This window comes from Capra hircus, chromosome 5 (genome assembly GCF_001704415.2).
Source record: "Capra hircus breed San Clemente chromosome 5, ASM170441v1, whole genome shotgun sequence".
In the NCBI taxonomy this organism is placed as follows: domain Eukaryota; kingdom Metazoa; phylum Chordata; class Mammalia; order Artiodactyla; family Bovidae; genus Capra; species Capra hircus.
Window position 1 is genome coordinate 30,695,507 of NC_030812.1, and position 13,503 is coordinate 30,709,009.

The 13,503-nt window shown below is 37.4% G+C and overlaps 1 protein-coding gene across 2 annotated transcripts in view; it reads left to right on the plus strand.

Annotated features, from left to right (window-relative positions):
- The window catches only part of CCNT1 (cyclin T1), a 40,695-nt gene that overhangs the window by 5,321 nt on the left and 21,871 nt on the right, over nucleotides 1-13,503 (plus strand). Inside the window, 1 exon segment of one of the 2 annotated variants that reach the window (NM_001285696.1) lies at nucleotides 12,673-12,801. The exons of the other annotated variant lie outside the window; for it this stretch is intronic. Within the exon segment in view, the coding sequence (NP_001272625.1) occupies nucleotides 12,673-12,801 (129 nt within the window). 2 annotated transcript variants of the gene reach the window in all.

Sequence of the window (13,503 nt, forward strand, 5' to 3'; positions counted from 1 at the left end):
AAGAACAGAGACTTTTCTGTGTATCCTCTAAAGCACCTTCAGTAAACTTAATGAATGAATGAATGATCTGGTAGTTATCCAATATAGAGATATTCTTTCGGATTTCAGTACCTTTTCGAGAATCCAGTGATTCTTTTAATTTGGGGTTATTGATCCTCTTTAGAGAACTGATTTTAGGAACATTCTGGAATTAATGGGTGAAAAATATGACTCCTGTAGGATGTTAATTCTAAGGGTTTAGCTGTGGTAAGTCCAAATTCAAATTTAAGGGGATTTAGTACATTGTGGCATTGATACATAGTATGTCCTGTGAAATGCTCATACATTCTTCTTGTTAATTTTTTCTTATTACAAAGGTAATAAATGCTTGTGGTAAAAATTAATACAAGCATGTACAATGTAGAAAGTAAAAGCTCATCTGTAATCCCATCCTCCAAAAGTAACTTTTGATAAACATTTTGACAGTAGTGTCTCAGACCTTTTTTTGTGCCTGTAGTACCAGCATTTATGTATTTCTATAAAAATCACTTGTTACTATATGACTCTTATGCAGTTGCCTTTTATCACTTAACAGTATTTATGTATTGGGTATTTTCTTGTTATTTTAAATGGGCACATAGTATTTGAGTAGTTCCTATAATTTATTTTACCAGCTTTTGATTGGTGGATGTTTGGGTTGCTTATAGTTTATTGTCTTATAAATAATTTATATAAAATAGTCTGGTACACATGACTTTTATAAGTTCCTATAGATGGAATTGTGTCCAAGGGTATGCATTTAAAAGATTTTTATGCGTCTGTTTGTTCTACTGAAAGATTATATCAGCATACATTGTTTCCAGCACTGTGGAAGACTGTTCTTTTCTCTTCATCCTCACTAATAACAAATACTCATTATTTTAGGAAATACTATTTGTCAAGTACTAGGGATAGAGTGGTGAGCAAGATAGTGGGAGTCCTATTTTCTGAATTTACATTTCTTCAGTTAGTGAAATTGAACTTCTTATGCCTGTTGGTCATTGTTCTGCTTGTGAAATTGAAGAATTGACTTAAAAACTCTCAGTTGATTCTTTTTGCCCCTATTTTATTTTGGTTTTCTCATCTATCAAAGCTGTGTGCCATGTGCCATGAATACTTTCCTTGTTTTGTTGTAATTCTTCTATAGTGTTTTGGAGCCTAAAGCTCTTGCCTTTTTTAAAAAAAATTTTAAAATCTTTATTGAGGTATAACATCAAGCATGGGCTTCGCTGGTGGCTCAGTAGTAAAGAATCCATCTGCCAGTGCAGGAGATGCGGGTTCAGTCTCTGGTTGGGAAGATCCCTTGGAGAAGGAAATGGCAACCCACTCCAGTATTCTTGCCTGGAAAATCTCATGGACAGAGGAGCTTGGCAGGCTGCAGTCTGTGGGGTCACAGAAGAGTCAAGACAGGACTTAGTGACTAAACAACAATAGCAGCAACACAAAGCACTCAAGTCTGAGGTGCAGCACAATTCTTTTCTGCATTTTATTTATACATAACCTCCACTCAGAACAAGATATAGTGTATTTCCAGTACCTTCGAAGCGAACTTACCTTATGATTGCATAAATTGTATTCCTTTAGTGGACATGATTAAATGACTGGTTTATTTTTACTTAAATCCTGGCATTGCATTCATTTTTTGAGAAGAAATTAAGCCTCACTATAGTCTGGGGTTGCAAAGAGTTGGACACAACTGAGCAACTGAAACTGAACTGAATTTTTATATTTACTATCTTAAATGTTTTCAAGTGGGGGAATGTAAAAGTAAAGGTGAGCAACTTGATATGTGTGTATTTATGTTGCGTTTTCTAATATTTGTTACACAGGTGTTGTAATAGCTGACAAATTTGGGTGTATATTACTCTCATTAACTGACTCTTAAAAGGTCAAGTTTAGTATTTCAAATCCTGATGGCTGTGAAAGTGCTGCACTCAATATGTCAGCAAATTTGGAACACTCAGCAGTGGCCACAGGACTGGAAAAGGTCAGTTTTCATTCCAATCCCAAAGAAAGGCAATGCCAAAGAATGCTCAAACTCCTGCACAATTGCACTCATTTCACATGCTAGTAAAGTAATGCTCAGAATTCTCCAAGCCAGGCTTCAGCAATATGTGAACCATGAACTTCCAGATGTTCAAGCTGGTTTTAGAAAAGGCAGAGGAACCAGAGATCAAATTGCCAGTATCCACTGGATCATCGAAAAAGCAAGAGAGTTCTAGAAAAACGTCTATTTCTTCTGTATTGACTATGCCAAAGCCTTTGACTGTGTGGATCACAATAAACTGTGGAAAATTCTGAAGGAGATGGGAATACCGGACCACCTGACCTGCTTCTTGAGAAGCCTATATTCAGATCAGGAAGCAGCACTTAGAACTGGACATGGAACAACAGACTGGTTCCAAATAAGAAAAGGAGTATGTCAAGGCTGTATGTCACCCTGCTTATTTAACTTCTATGCAGAGTACATCATGAGAAACGCTGGGCTGGAGGAAGCACAAGCCGGAATCAAGATTGTCGGGAGAAATATCAATAACCTCAGATATGTAGATGACACCACCCTTATGGCAGAAAGTGAAGAAGAACTAAAGAGCCTCTTGATGAAAGTGAAAGAGGAGAGTGAAAAAGTTGGCTTAAAGTTCAACATTCAGAAAACTAAGATCATGGCATCCGGTCCCATCATTTCATGGCAAATAGATGGAGAAACAGTAGCTGACTTTATTTTTTAGGACATCTGGTCCCGTCATTTCATGGCAGAGATGGGGAAACAGTGGCTGACTTTATATTTTTGGGCTCCAAAATCACTGCAGATGGTGACTGCAGCCATGAAATTTTTTAAAAGACACTTACTCCTTGGAAGGAAAGTTATGACCAACCTAGACAGCATATTAAAAAGCAGAGACATTACTTTGTCAACAAAGGTCCATCAAGTCAAGGCTATGCTTTTTCCAGTAGTCATGTATGGGTGTGAGAGTTGGACTGAGCACTGAAAGCTGAGCACTGAAGAATTGATGCTTTTGAACTGTGGTGTTGGAGAAGACTCTTGAGAGTCCCTTGGACTGCAAGGAGATCCAGTCAGTCCATCCTAAAGGAAATCAGTCCTGGGTGTTCATTAGAAGGACTGATGCTGAAGCTGAAACTCCAATATTTTGGCCACTTGATGCCCTGATGTTGGGAACGATTGAAAGCAGGAGGAGAGGGGGACAACGGGACGAGATGGTTGTATGGCATCACCGACTCAACGGACATGAATTTGGGTAAACTCTGGGAATTGGTGATGGACAGGGAAGCCTGGCATGCTGTGGTTCATGGGGTTGCAAGGAGTCGGACAGGACTGAGTGACTGAACTTAACTGAGTGGTTAAGAGGATGATCTCTTGAGTCAGACACATCTCAATTTGGATCCTTGCTGCACTGCCTACAGCTCTTTGGCCTTGGGCAAGTTACCTTGGGCCTCAGTTTTCTCATCTCTTTGGAGTAAAAAATGGTGCCTACCTCATAGGATATAGGTGAATTAATTTGCAGAATGCCTGCACATAGCAAGTATTAGCTGGCATTATTACTGTTTATAATATGGAAGAAATCTTACACTCTTACTTGGCATAAGAATTCCTTTTGAAACTACCTTTGATAGGAAAATACTTCGATAAACTGGCTTGGTGTATGATTGCGTGAGGAGCAATGAGTATATGGTTGATTGCACAACAATTAGGTTGAAATTTATCTGTTGCAGTCTTTCACTTAACTGAGATAGTGCCTTGTTAGACATTGTTTTTATTATATGTTTACGTATATATATATGTTAGATTCTTTCAAGTGTATTTTTAGATCCTTGAAGGCAAAGTTGTAGGCTTAATATCTTAGTATTGCCTTTGAGTTATCTTTTTCCTTTTCCCCTTTGTCCAATCAGTTATAAAGTCCTATTAATTTCTGTAATGGTACTGTTCTGTTTTTCTCACCCTATAAATATATATTTTTATCATAAAATTAAAGAGGACAAATTGAAGGAGGTAATTATTTCTCTGTAACTATGGTCTTCAGAGATAATCCAATTAAGCTTTTGGCGTATATTTCCACTAGAATTTTCTCTTCATGCAATTACGTGTGTGTGTGTGTGTGTGTGTGTATATATTTACTGAAAACCTATTCATTTTTCCAAGGTGAAAACTGTATCTCTTTTTTACTTTATTTCTACTGCTAGTGCCTATTCTAAACTTTGTTTCCTAGTGCTTGTATTAGTAAAATTTTCTCTAAGAAAAAGTAACGTAATGTATCTATCCTTTCTTCCTTTTAGTTCCATCTACCACTGGCTTAATCTTTCTAATTATTTCTTAAACTCTACATTTTTTTGCCCAAAATGTTTAATGTCACTCTCTTCTTAAAAATTTTTTGTGACCTATTTCCTTTTATTTATATCCTTTACTCATGTACTGTTCAAAATGTGCCTGATGCCCTGATTTCTCACGTCTTTGTTCACACCCATTTTCCTCTGGATTGTCTTTGTTTTGAGGTCTAGTAGAATATTTGCAGCAAGCTCCATATACAGCTGCAGCCGATGTAAAGGAAGAGGAATATTCTGTATTGAATTTGTGGAGAAAAATCTTTTCACAAAGTAATACAAATAAATATTAGAATTCTTATCAGTTATACTCAGTAAATAAATATTTCACTTCAATAAAATTTTTTATTGTTTTCTTTAACTTCTGGTGAATTCTGTCTAGTTCATGCTATTGCCGTGTTTGATTCACTGACATTCTTGTTAAGATTCTAGAGAAGTTCTGCTTCCTGAGATTTCCCAAATCACCAGGGTATGTTTATGTCCTATTCTGATTTCTTTTCTAGCGTCTGAGTTTTCTGTCTTCTTGTGTATTGGCTTGACTTTTTTTGGCCTCACAGCATGGCTTGTGGGATCTTAGTTCCCCAAACAGGGATTGAACCTGGGGTCCCAGCAGTGAGAGCACTAATTCCAGTTTTGTGCTCTTCTCCATATGTAAGTATAATTGAGATAATTTGCATATGATAGAATTCCTTCTTTTGATGTACAATTCACTGGTTCTTGATATATTTAGAGGCCAACAACCATCACCATGATCTAATTTCTGAACATTTACATCACCCCAGAAAGAAACGCCTTATACTTCAGCAGTCACTTCCATTTCTCTTTTCCCAGCCCCTGGCAACCACTAGTCTACTTTTGTCTCTAAGAACTTGCTGATTCTGGACATTTCAATTTACTCCTTGTTTTGCCGAGAGTTTTACTTTCGCTTTAGGTTTGAAGAATTCGTTAACAAAAGAAACCACTCATTACCACAAATAAACAAATTCAGTTTTTTTATAGAAGGTTATTTGACTTAATTTAAATATACAATCATTAAAAAAATAAAAAACAGTAGAGACAAGTAACAGAATTGGGCCAACAGCCTATGTCCAGACTTGAACAGCACTGGCCAGTCCCTTGTTAACAGCAATCTGGATTCCCAGTTGGAAGGATCCTGGGTGGTACGTCCACCCCACAGGTGAGACTTCAGATTGCAATTTTGCGGGCTTCTGTTTGTAATCTCAGGCCGCAAGCTGATAGCATCAGTTTGTGTGCAAAAAATCAGCTCTTGTGAGAATGTAACATTGTAAATATCATCTCCGCATAGTTTTTGGTGACTGATAGTAAAAATAATTTTAAAAGATTACTTCAAAAAGATTCAGCTCTAGTTTTACTTTAATTTTACAGTGCTGTTTGTTTTATCTTCCTGAGTCTTAAGAATTTTTAGATGGGGAAGAGAGGCTGGCCAGGCCCTCAGGGGCTTAGGGATTTCAAGTCCTACTCCCTTTGTTCTCTAATGTGCCGATTGACCTGATGGTAACAGTTGATGTGCTTATAGGCAGGCATGTAGTCCAGGCATTGTCTGGGCAAGGTCAGAAGTGGGTCAGAGGCCTGCTCCCCTATTTCTGAAGCCTGAACAAGACTCATCCTTACCAGTTGACCTCAGAATTGTTCAGACTGAAGAGCATAGGAATAAGGCAGAGTAACATGAACAGTCTGTTTAATTCTATAAGTCAAATAACAGTTCCAGATAGTCAACAGAAATAAAGTGATCAAAGAAATATGTAATGGGTTAAACAGTGCAGAAAAGAATCTTTGAGCAGTAGGGGATTTAGTAAAGAAAAAGACCCACCATGAATGAGAAGTACGTTTTTGTGCATCAACTCCTACATCCATTAAGTTATTGGCAGTTACAGTAGTAACAACAAAATGTTCTATTAAGGTATGGTTATGTTTATGAAATTTTGTAACTCTTTGATTCCTTGCAAAATCTTTCATAAAGGTTTAAGGGGAAGCTAATACTGGGAATAGAGAGAGTAAGGAATAGGATTTGAGTCCACAATACCTAAGTTCTCATGGAGGAAAAGTAATAATGATCAATATGTGTTAGGCATCTGGAAAAAGGGGTTCCTAACTGATACATAGAAGTTAGTTTCTAAATAACTGATTACAATACATACAAGTTGAGGGGCTATTTTAAAAAACATAGGATTTAGGGAAGATAGTCCATTCACAATACTTGATGAAGTTCTGTGATAAGTAGGATTCCCAAATGTGAGATGTTGGTCCACTTAGCAGTCTCTTGGTAGGCTTATCATAGTCTATCAGTAAGTGGTGTGATTATTAAAGTCCAAACAATTCCCAGTAAAATGCCACAACTAATACTCTCCCCCAGACAAAATGAGTAACACATGAAATTGATGTAATATAGCAGACAGATAAATTTTGTCCATAGAAAGTCAAAGCCTTGTTTGCAAGGCAGGTGAAGTTATCCTGAGTTTGGGTCTGGCTCCTATTTCTCCATCTGAAGATTCTCCAACATTTTTTGTCATGTTCTTTTCTTAAGAGTAGCAGATAATCAGGAGTTGAGGTATGAATAACAATCCACATTACAGTAAGTCTCCAAGAAGAGTCTTTTCTAGAGAATAACAGTATGTTAATGGCACATTTCCATTTTTCCTGTCTGGAGATTATATGATGATATCCTTCCCCTGTGCAGTCATATCAGCCGCAGGTATGGGAGGATGGTTAGGCTGCCTCACCCAGACTTTAGCTTCAATAGTATGTATTTCTTTTCTTTTTTTTTTTTTTTAATATGTATTTCATTTGTGGACCCAAACCCTCTAAGGTGGGAGGTTCTCCGTTTTGTACTTTGTCAGTTACAAATGGAAGAATCAGCAATTGACAACTTGATTATGTTTATTAATAAGTAGATCATCCTTTTCCTCATTTAGTAAAATTACTCAAATTTCTCCTTGGTAGTCTAGGTCTGTAACTCCCCATGGACACAAATCCATGTTAATGCTAAACTGAAGCATTCTTGGATTAATTCAAAGTGTCTGGGAGACATTTTAATTGCAACACCAGTTGAAATAGCACATATCACTCCTTTAGAAGGTATCTGTTCATGTGTAGGTGACAAATCCAGTCTTGAGGCCTCAGGAGTAGCTCAGAAAGGAACTGGTGCTCCTGGGCTGACTTTCTAATTCTAGCTGTCTCAGGATGGAACTCTGTTTTACGAATCTGTACGTTTAGAATAGTCATCCTCATCAAAGGAGTTTCTAATTCTCCTATAGGTCTATTATTTAAAATATTGAGGGCAGTATTTAAATTAGTCCTTCAGTTTTTATAAGAACCCTCTCCAAGTTTAATTAATTGTTATTTAAGCAGATCATTCATTCTTTCAGTCAAGCCAGCATCTTGAGGATAATAAAATATGAAAAATCCATTGTACATTATGTTCCTGGACAAACTCTTCTATTAACTTACTTTAAAATGTGATCCATTGTCACTCTGAATTTGAAGTGGAACACCATAATATAGATTAATTATCTCCAGTGTTTTAATAGTATTACTCTGATTGGCTTTCCCCAAGGGAATGGCCACTAAATATCCAGAATAGGTGTTCACAGCAGTTCACACACATTGGCATCCTTCTTCCCAAATTAATGGACCAATATAATCAGTTTGCTGTATTTGCCCAGGCAGCTTGCCATGTGCCACTTGTCCTTTACTGGTTGTTGCAAGCTTCTATGCTTAATTGTTGACAAATTGGACATCGTAAAATAACACATTTAATGAGATCTATAGTTAAAGAAATAACCTCGATCCTGAGCCCACCTGTATGTTGTTTCTCCCAAATGGCCCCATTTTTGGTGTGTGCATGAAGTCGAACATTTTAAGTTGCTGGAGTCTGGATCAAGTTCTGCTTGAATTCAGGTTTGTTCATTTCTAATAGAGTTATACCATTATTTCCTAGAATTTGGGACACTGTGAGCATCTACATGAGAGACTGAAACAGTAGTAGTTTGAACAGTTTCCCAAATGTCAGACCATAATTGCTTTCCCCATAGCTCTTTGGAGTGAATTCGCCAGTTATTCTTTATGCTTAGGGGAAGCCAACTGGCCAATCTTGGTCGTTGGCTACTGACCAAGAATCTGTATAAATACGACATTCTGTTAAATTTTCTTGTTTTAGAGCCTGATATACTGTGTATAATTGAGCAAATTGACTATTCTTAGTATGACTTTTTCCGGCCTCTGGAAATTTCCTGTTCTAGAAACCCAAGGGCTCTATTTTGTTTTTTCCATAAGCTCCAATTGGCATATAGTTCATTGATTGATACAGGTTATTTTATGTCACAGGGTATCTGCTCTCCATCCAAAGGTAGATTACTGAGATAAGCTTTAGAAAAATTAAGTTAAATGTCTTAGCAATAAAATATAACAGCAAGGAGCTATCTGGGAAATAAGTCTTGGTCAACATAGATCTCAGTTAACAAAACTAGAATTTACTATTAAGTGAAACAGTTTTTTGTGAAGGCATTAACCCTCTAGCCAGGGTTAGTGGTCAGTCCCATCAAACAAGAAATGCGGTTTATCAGGGAGCCAGGAAAAGTCAAGCAGCCATCTTGGATTTCCCAGTCCCCTGACTGTTTCATTTATAGCCTTTGTTTACCTGTTTTAAATTCCTTGGTTTAGAAGTAGACAGTTGCCATGTTCTAAGAACATCAGGATAGCAAAAGTCTGACAATGAAGGATTAATTTTTTGTAGAAGCAAAATGAGCTTATCTGTGTGTGCCACATTCTTCATAGATCATTGTGAAATATTTATTTACTTTACCAAAGTTGCAAAAGGTTTTAAAAACAAATATAAATCACTTAAAGGCAATGAAATTCTCAGTTTTATCAAAAGCCACATGCCAAGAAAACTGTTCTCTTAACAGAGAAAACCAAGTTCCAGTCTGATACCAGCTTACTGTTAATAACGAAATTTGTTTATCTATTAATAGTTAATTTTAATTTAATCTTCAAGACTTCTGTAAATCTTGAAGAGGTGATATTTTTACAAAGTTGTTATTCAGTCGCTAAGTCATGTCTGACTCTTTGCCACGCCATGGACTGCAGCATGCCAAACTTCACTGTCCTTCACTATCTCCCTCAGTTTGCTCAAACTCACGTCCATTGATGCCATCCAACCACCTCATCCTCTGTCTCACTCTTCTCCTCTTGCCATCAGTCTTTCCCAGCATCAGGGTCTTTTACAGTGAGTTGGCTGTTCGCATCAAGTGGCCAAAGTATTGGAGTTTCAGCTTCAGCATCAGTCCTTCCAGTGGAATATTCAGGGTTGATTTCCTTTAGGATTGACTGGTTTGATTTTGTTGTCCAAAGGACTTTGAAGAGTTTTCTCCAGCACTAGTTTGAAAGCATCAATTCTTTGGTGCTCAGCCTTCTCTATGGTCCAGCTCTCACATCCATACATGAGCACTGGAAAAACCATGGTGTATATGTTAGTCACTCAGTTGTGTCCAGCTCTGCAGTCCCATGGACTGTAGCCCACCAGGCTCCTCTGTCCATGGCATTCTCCAGGCAAGAATACTGGAGTGCGTTGCCATTCCCTTTTCCAGGGGATCTTCCCAAACCAGGGACCGAACCCAGGTCTCCTTCATTGCGGGCAGATTCTTTACCATTAGCACCACCAGACCTACTATGGAAGAACCATAGCTTTGCCCGTACAGACCTTTCTTGGCAAAATGATGTCTCTGCTTTTTAATACACTGTCTAGGTTTATCATAGCTATTCTTCCAAGGAGCAAGTGTCTTTCAAATATTTTTTACAAAGGCATCAGAATAAAGCCATAACTAAGATGACAAAAGACTTTATTTAATACTTTGATTTATTTTTTGGCTGTGCTGGGTCTTCATTGCTGTGTGGGCTTTATCTAGTTGTGGCGAGTGGGGGCTACTCTGTAGTTGTGGTGCACAGGCTTCTCATTGTGGTGGCTTCTCTTGTGAAGCAAGGGCTCTAGAGCCTGCTGGCTTCAGTAGTTGCAGTGCTAGCGCTCAGTAGTTGCCATTCCGACTCGAGCACAGGCTTAGTTGCTGTATGGCGTGTGGGATCTTCCAGACCAGAGATGGAATTCAAGTCTCCTGCTTTGGTAGGTGGATTCTTTACCACTCAGTCACCAGCAAAGCCCTATTATGTTAGGGAGACTTTCCTAAAGCATAATTATTCTTAAAAAAGCTCTTACCTCATTTACATTTTCTTTCCTTAAAAATTTCTACACATTGAGTTACTTTCCTTGCTGACAAATTTGTAAAGGAAACAGCAAGATTTTATTTAGCTTATATTAAGCCTAGGCACAGTGAACGTATTCTACTGATTATTATACGATGACTCTAAGACATATTAGACATCTATAAGACATATTGAGACATCTATACTGATTAACTCAACAGACTTAAACCATCTTCAGTGGCAGATATCGGCTTCGTACTAAATATTTCCCAGATCATGTGGTCCTAAAATTTATCTTGGCCAGTTTTCTAGATATTTAGCTTTAATTTGTAAGTACGCAGTTTTAAGTCAGTTAAATAGAGCTCATTTACAAGTTAACCTTAGCAGTGTTATCCAAGGACAAAGACACATACTGAGACAGACACATATATCAAGACAGGCAGTGGTTTAGTTTCTGTTTGAGATTTAAAATGTCTCTTGGTCTCTCTTCTTCCCCCCGTCATTTCCTGAGAATGAACTTCTTTTTGTTAACTGTGCCTTGCTCCTTTCGATATTTAACTTGTGCACTTTTACAGCAGCTTTTTCAGCTACCAACTGGAAAATGGATACTTGGTCAGCTAAAGTGTAGTTTTGACATTGTAACATGGACAATCAACCTTGCAGGTCGCATAATTCTTTCTCCAGTTTTGACTTCTTTTCAACCAGTTTTAATTTGGCTTCTTGAACCTTATGGTAGGCAGAGAGGATCCAGCCTCTCTGATCCATCATGGTACATTCTTGTTCTTTCTCACTTGGCAAGAGCTGCAAACATTCAGTAACTTTTAAAGGTTCAGCCCTCTTTAATTTGGGGTCCCACTTCTCACACAGTCCAGTGCATATGTCCAGTAGCCAACAAGAAGTAAGGCATCTTCCCATCTGGAAATAAAGACTTCATTAACCTTAATGTCTTTCTTCTTAAGAGTGGCATTTTGCTTCACGAATCCTGCTTACAGTGCCAATTTATGTTTTGCCAAAAGTTTTACTTTCGTTTTAGGTTCGAAGGATTCATTAACAAAAGAAACCACTCGTTACACACAAATAAATAATTTCATTTTTTTATAGAAGATTATTTGACTTAATTTCAATATACAGTCATTAAAAGAAAAGAAATAGAAGTGTAACAGTGTATACATCACCAAATTGGGCTGACAACCTACATCCAGACTTGAACAGCCGTGAGAAGTTAACAGCAATCTGGAGGCCCAGTTGGAAAAGATCAGGGTGGTACATCTACCCCACGGGTGAGGCTTCAGATTGCAGTTTTGGGGGCTCCTGCTTATTATAGTCCAATGCTGCAAACTGATATCTTCATCAGTTTGCTAGCGAAAAAGCAGCTGTGGTTTTACTGTAACTTTACAATGCTGTTTATTTCATCTTGTTAGTCATAAGAATTCTTAGACCCTGGAGGTGGGACTGGGCTGGCCAGGCCCTTAGGGGCTTAGAGATTTCAAGTCACATTCTCTTTCTTCTCTAAAGTGCCTCTTGACTTGCTGGTAACGGTTGGTGTCCTTGCCAGGCAGACATGTAGTCCAGGCAGAGTTCGGGCAAGGTCAGAAGTCAGTCAGAGGCCTGCTGCCCTACTTCTGAAGTCTGAACAAGACTGGTGGTGGTGGTTTAGCCACTAAGTCGTGTCTGACTGATCCCACCAGGCTCCTCTTTCCATGGGATTTCCCAGGCATGAATACTGGAGTGGGTTGCCATTTCCTTCTCTAGAACAAGAGAACAAGGTTACCTCTATTTTAATTTCCCTAACAATCCTTTTAAAAAGTATATAGAGTGCTTTGATAAAACTTAATCTCATTTTAAATAGAAAGCTGTCTACTTACATCTATAGTGGCTACTTGAAAGTAGCTTTTAATGAGAGTTCATTGAAGGATTGATTTAGGAAGTGGGCTTGGGTTAATGGATAGGAGAGGAGAAGATATTTTAAATAGAAGGGAAAGCATAACAGGTGATGAAAATTGAGGTAAACAAAGAAGTTGGTTTAAAACTTAGTTCTTTTTTAGAACTACCTTGCTCTAGAAATAAATAATAAAAATGATTTATTTTCTCTTCATCCAGTCTGTGGCTCCAGCAGCCTTATTTTTAGCAGCCAAAGTAGAGGAGCAGCCAAAAAAATTGGAGCACGTCATCAAGGTAGCACACACTTGTCTCCATCCACAGGAATCACTTCCTGATACCAGGAGTGAGGTAGGGGGTTGATTAATTACATACATCTGTTTTTCTTAATTTATTTTGATCATAACTTAATTTTGCAACTTTGATTTACTGAAATCTCAATGGGGATTGTTAAAGGAATTTTTAGTGTTTGTTTTTTCCTTAAAACATAGAAATTTTATGGTAAAAGTTGTATTTTTTCTGGTAAAATTGGAAAATGCATAAAAAGAAGAAAATATATTAGCTAGGTATAATTTGTACCACAGATATATAAATGAACCAGTATTTCCAGCTTCTTTTCTATAAGTAGCTATACATGTATATATTTTATACCTACTTTTTTCACTTACTGTATGTCAAATATTTCCCCATCAATTCTCTACTTTATTTAAATACTGATATAGAATTTCATCATGTATGTACATATATTTTAACCATTATCTCTTAAGATAATTTCCAGCTTTTTACTGGAAATATCTCTATGGAGAACATTATTTTTGTTAATGAATTTTTAAAAAATGGATCCTGTCATTTATATGTTTAACTTTTTAAGAAATTCAAGTATGCTCATTAGAAAAGAACTCAGACACTAAAGAATCATTTAAAGTAAAAGTCGAAGCTCATCTCCCCTTCTTCGCCTAGGAGAATACTGTTGATTATAATTCAGATATATATGCTTCTGCCCTTTTATCCTTTGTGTCTACATATAGCTTCCCCTGCCTCCTCCCTTCCATC